This window comes from Fukomys damarensis, unplaced genomic scaffold, assembly GCF_012274545.1.
Source record: "Fukomys damarensis isolate Sample0158 unplaced genomic scaffold, DMR_v1.0_HiC HiC_scaffold_15, whole genome shotgun sequence".
NCBI classification, from domain to species: Eukaryota; Metazoa; Chordata; class Mammalia; order Rodentia; family Bathyergidae; genus Fukomys; species Fukomys damarensis.
In genome coordinates, this window is record NW_022900927.1 from 21,745,743 (window position 1) to 21,752,086 (window position 6,344).

The 6,344-nt window shown below is 31.4% G+C and overlaps 1 protein-coding gene across 1 annotated transcript; it reads left to right on the plus strand.

Annotated features, from left to right (window-relative positions):
- Positions 1 to 219: 219 nt before the first annotated feature.
- LOC104876618 (olfactory receptor 6C2) lies at positions 220 to 1,164 on the plus strand. The gene has a single exon (XM_010644803.2). The coding sequence runs from the start codon at positions 226 to 228 to the stop codon at positions 1,162 to 1,164; it is 939 nt and encodes a 312-aa protein (XP_010643105.1). The 5' UTR covers positions 220 to 225.
- Positions 1,165 to 6,344: the final 5,180 nt, after the last annotated feature.

Here is a 6,344-nt window from a genome sequence, read left to right on the forward strand (position 1 = left end):
TTTTTTTTTTTTTTTTTTTTTTTTTTTACTGATTATTCCCCATTGTCTTCTTGTGGTCTAAATTTTATTGGTTTCTGGTCTTTGGCATGCTTGGTGCTTATTCACCCTTCTTTCATAGCTTCTTACTGTCAAAATTTATAGTTCATTTTTTATTTTTTATTTCCTTTCTTCTGTTTAGATAATTTAACCTTTTACACACAGATTGCCTAAAGATCAAAAGTCGTTATGAGAAATCGCACAGCAATAACAACATTCATCTTGTTGGGACTTACAGACGACCCACATCTGCAAGTTCTGGTTTTTGTCTTTTTATTTCTGACATATGTTTTGAGCATAACTGGTAACTTGACTATTATTATTCTGACCCTGATGGATTCTCATCTTAAAACACCTATGTATTTTTTTCTTCGAAATTTCTCCTTCTTAGAAATTTCATTCACAACAGTCTGTATTCCCAGATTCCTGTACAGTATATCAACTAGGGATAACACCATTACTTATAATGCTTGTGCCAGTCAGATATTTTTTATTGGACTTTTTGGGGCCACAGAATTTTTTCTCCTGGCTGCCATGTCCTATGACCGCTATGTGGCCATCTGCAAACCCCTTCATTACATGACCATCATGAGCAACAGAGTCTGCATCATCCTTGTCCTCTGCTGCTGGATCTCTGGGCTGATTATCATCATCACACCTTTAGGTATGGGCCTCCAGCTGGAATTCTGTGATTCCAACATCATTGATCACTTTGGCTGTGATGCATCTCCTCTGTTTAAGATCTCATGCTCAGATACGTGGTTTCTAGAGCAGACTGTTATTATCTGTGCAGTGTTGACTTTCATTATCACATTAATTGGTGTAATTCTTTCTTATGTATATATCATCAGGACAATTCTCAGATTCCCTTCAGCCCAGCAAAGAAAGAAAGCTTTCTCCACCTGTTCTTCTCATATGATTGTTGCTTCCATCACGTATGGCAGCTGCATTTTCATCTATATAAAGCCTTCAGCCAAAGAACAGGTGGACATCAATAAAGGGGTGTCTGTGCTCACTACATCAGTTGCACCTTTATTAAATCCATTTATTTACACCCTGAGGAACAAGCAAGTGAAACAAGCTTTTAATAACACAATCAAAAAAATTGCATTTGTCTTACAAAAGTGAGAGGATGTTGGACTGGAGCAATAAATGCAAATGAAAGGTGGGTATCTTTACATTTTCCTAGAAGTCCTAACTAGTTCAGCAAGATTATCTTTCTTGTGATCCTTTAAAACTTGTATTGAGAATCTACTTTGGTAAAATTATTTCTTTTTCTCATTCTTTTCAAATCCAATTGTTTTTAATCATTAAATAACACAAGAAGTGATTTCAAAGAAAAGAATCTTTCTTCATTTTAAATTTGGCTATTATAACACTATTTTAAAAGAAATTGTACAACTTGACAAAATGGTATTTATGATCCTTGGGAAAACTGGGGAAGTAGTTTTATAAAACTCTGTTAATTTAAACATATGTAGACTGGAAGTGTAGCTCACTGTCAATAGACTTGAGTTTGATACACAGGACTATAAACAATAACTATACTTAGTAATAACGATAAGAAACACAAACTTTGTGAATCATTTGAAATATAAGAATGTTTCATCTCCTTGAAGGTATTAATAAGACATCTTTCAAAACAAATAGGTCAAAATAGCAAATGAAATAAAATTAAAACCTATTCTATTAGGAGAAAATAAATGCCAATAATATAGAAACAAATATAACATACAAAAGATTTAAGCAAGCCACAATAATAGATATACTTCAGTAAACTGAAGAGAAATTGAACATAGCTGTTTGACAATATCATGAACACACTCACACATGTGCATATATATTAGTAGAAAAATAAAACAATGAGAGGACTTCTTCTAGCTCTGTCAAAATTAAAGATATGTGTTAATGCTCTCTCCCAGAAATAACATTAAAACTGAAGCAATTCTATGAGGACACTTTTGACAACAGGCCTTAATGAGGTCATAATTCACACCAGTTCAACCCACACTATGACTCACAACTAAACTCACCATGATAGTGTCTCTGGGCTAACTCTGAGAGAGAGAGAGAGAGAGAGAGAGAGAGAGAGAGAAGAGAGAGAAGAGAGAGAGAGAGAGAGAGAGGAAGGGAGAGAGAGGAGTCAGAATCTGTTCTCACATTACTTGTTATTTCCTCTTCAATGCTCAAATTTTTCTAAAAACACAAAGAAGAATACTCAGTGTTTGTGGGAAAACAATAAGATCACTATTGCATCAACAGCAAAGCAAAGATTAATGCTATAATAGAAGTTGATGTGATCTCACTCAAAAAGACTTAAAAGCAATTCTCAAAAGTACTAAAATGTTTCCATTTGGTTTAACTAAATCAAAGAAGAAAAACTCAATAATACAATGTCTAACTTTCTCAAAAAGTTACCTAGAAGAGGAATAGATTGACTTGCATGATTTCTATTATATGAGAAACCTAAATTAAAAATAGATAGTCTATAAAGGATAGGAAGTTGGGAGATGGTTCTGTCTCAAATAGGAAGAGGATCAAGTGCAGCAAGGGGAAAGAAAAGGGATGATAAAAGGAATTAAGATGTCTTATGCACATATAATAACTTCACTCAGGGAGTGTAAACATTATGCACTGCAGACATGTACTAATAAAAAAACTCAAGAATATTTGCAACAGTACAAAAATATCTAGTACCCGACAAATTACATTTACAACATCAAACATTTAATAATTATTACCAGGCTTCAAATAAGTAGACAGCTAAAGCACACAAAAAGGAAAAATCATCTAGTGGAAAGATATTTAGAAATTATGCATGATACAATTTACAAGCATAAGACAATTGTCCACAAATTTAAAATAATTGATTTATACAAACATAATGTCAAGGAGAAATTTGACTTAAATGCTGTATATGTTAATATTCTTTATATTTTTCATATTTTTATCATGTGTTACAAAATTACTAGACCTTAAACATTAAGATTTCCATTTTACTCACTTTTAGGAAAACATTAGGCATCATGATTTTTAAAAGTAGTTTGTATTAGTCTCTAGTATTTAATGAAATATCTTTTTTTCTAAATTTGTTTATTTTTAATGTTACTAAGTATTTGATAACACTATACTCCTAATATTCTTCAGTTTCTCATGTTAGGTAAATCTTAGGAATGTTGCCTGTTGGATAGTTTAGATTTGTGTCCAGCACCAAACACCCTCCTCAGTGAGAGCTTATCTCATGTGCCCTATGTAAAATGTCTTCACATTGCTATTCTTCTTTCTCCTACAATAGTGTTGTTTTGTTTGTTTGCTTTCTTGCTTTTTTGTTTTGTTTTGTTGATACCAGGGATCAAACTCAGACCCTTGCACTTGCAAGGCAGGAAGTGGCACCACTGAGCTAAATCACTGGCCCACAATGGTGTTTTTAATATTTTAATCTGAGATATTATGTTTTGTTAATTGATCCTGTATTGTCTTCCTAAAAATAAGACTCAACAGAGATTTTGTTTTGTTTACTACTGCAAAATCACCACCTTGAGAAATTCTCAGAGTACATAATGGGTTCTCAGTAAATATTGGACTGAATAAATGAATGCTTGTTTTTGGAAAATAAGGGGGAAAATGATAATAGCCAGAGTGTGTATAAGAAAGAAGACTTCATTTATTAGAATGAAATGTAGATATGTTTATTTGGAATTATATGTAAGTATATAAGTGCTCCAAATCCCTCTCTTGTTTCTAGATATCACTTCACTCTGTCAATAGCCTGTTAGTTATTGCTGTGGAGGCAGTTTTTCCATTCATTAATCTCTGAAAACTCCATTTGTTATTGAAGGTAATTTTCTCAAGGCTTTCTAGAGATGTCTTTTTAGACTAAGAAAAATGAAATAATGAATTCTAAGGCAACTATTACCCTCTAGGTCTCATTGCAGAAAAGATTCTGAGTATTTTTTCAAGATGAACTAAGATTGTCCTCCCAGTTATATCCATTTTAATGGTTTTCTTTTCAAGATTGAGGCTACAACTGTTCTTCACTATACTAGGTGGGAAATATATGTTGAAAGCTATATGACTATTAAATCTCTCTACCTACAAGTAAAAATTTATTCTATGAGAATGTCCTGGCATAAAACCTCAAATATATGATATATGAAATTATAAAGAATTCTTTTTTGCAATGAAGAAATGTAAACAACTAAAGTTTTCAACTGATGGTGCTTATAATAAAAGTGAGATTAAAATATATTTTCATTCATTAAAATGACAATAAAACACAGCCATAACAGCTTGGATGAAAAACTGGTTTTAGGTTTCTTTATGTACTTATGTTGAAATGATTATCTCTGTTTTCTTTTTTCTTTTCTTCATATTTTTCATAACATATAGGACTTACTTTTTATAGCAGAGAAAGTGTTCTTATGATAGTTTCATTGCCTCACACAATACAGGAAAAAATCCACCATCTTACCACCATTCCACACATGTTGTTTACCATCATCATATCTGATGCTATTGTATTGTCTTGTCCCTAGAGTATCTGTTCCTATTGTTGCCCATGAGAGGTTGATTTCCAAAACTGATAAAATTATGCATAAATATTAATTAGATTAAGATTTTCAGTTTTGAGACAAAGAAGATTTTATGATTTTTATTACTTATGAACTATTAAAAGAATTAAATATTCAATTGATGGAAGTAAATATTTCATACAAGACAACACTGCATGTTCTTTGTGGATTACAAAGATGAGTGTAACTATTCTCAAGGGACAATACAATACAGAGGATTTAGGAGGGTGCTGAAATACTAAGGGATGGCTTTTAGAAATCCCTTAGTCTATAGGATAGCAGAGATACAGGATAGCTCGGACTTTGTCTCTTCTCAGGAGACCAAATCATTGTGAGTTAAAACAAGAAGACACAGAATATTTGAGATACAAATACAACCCCACAGAGCAGGAACCCAATTTAAGCATCTATATTCATAAAACCCCATGTTGTCATATCTTTCTCTGTCCTTTCTTTGAATATTATTTTCTTAACCTTCTATGAATATAGAACAGAGAAATGCTGTATTTCTACATTGTGTGAAGCCTCCTAGCATTCCATTTCTATTTCCTGTAGTTGTTCCCTCCAAACATCACAAAATAGAGAAAAAATAAAATCTGTCAAGATTACATCTATCAAGCTTTAGCAGGCCATATGTATAGACTGGGTACAGTGTTTGAATAGCTGGACTTAACTGAATACACTAGGATGAAAGGCACATGCTCCACTATGCATTTCTGGATGTCTTTGGGAGTGAGTAGATCCATAGGATGAGTGTTATTATATAAGGCAAAATTACTAGAGAATAAAACATTTTTCCATAAAGCTTGATAGATAAGGAAGGATGATGTTCATGTTGAAAACATATCTGAGCTATAATCCCATTGAAGGAGTTGCTAAAGTCTAATGTAACTATTTTTTCCTATTTGTTCTTTATAGCTAAAAGAAAAATATATACTGCATATCCCCTTCAGCTCAAAAATTAAATGTCTAAATATACTGCATACTTTACTAGTATATCATAGAAGATATACGATTAAAGAGTGATGAAATTTTAAGTAAGCCAGTAAATGAGCATACTGCATAAACTGTTTTCTCTCTTATACTAAATAGAAATAATATGTATAAAATCTTCCCATGTTTCCTATCTTATATTTAATATAAATAATATATGTTCTTATTATTTTTACAATTACTCAAATATTGATATTGAAAGTTAAATTGGTGATTAAATTAGTTATATAAATTTTATTTGATAAGAAAATCATTAATTGGTTCTTATATCATAAAAAGAATTATAGGTTATTACCTTAGTCATCTAATTTTCAACTTCAGATATTGATGGAATTAATATTTATTTTTCTTTTTAGGTTGTAAACTTATCTAATGTAACTAATATATGCATCAAGGAAAAAGAAAAGTACATGCTTCATATGATTGTTTCAATGAAAACATTTTGCATAAATTGCACATAATTCTTATATCATAAAAAGAATTATAGGTTATTACCTTAGTCATCTAATTTTCAACTTCAGATATTGATGGAATTAATATTTATTTTTCTTTTTAGGTTGTAAACTTATCTAATGTAACTAATATATGCATCAAGGAAAAAGAAAAGTACATGCTTCATATGATTGTTTCAATGAAAACATTTTGCATAAATTGCACATAAAACAAGAATCATCTATTCTCTCTCTCTCTCTTTCTCTCTCTCTCTCTCTCTCTCTCTCTCTCTGTCACATGTGTTGTCACACA

Excerpts from the sequence above, each read along its gene's own strand:
- LOC104876618 (XM_010644803.2), top strand. The coding sequence starts at position 226 with ATGAGAAATCGCACAGCAATAACAACATTCATCTTGTTGGGACTTACA.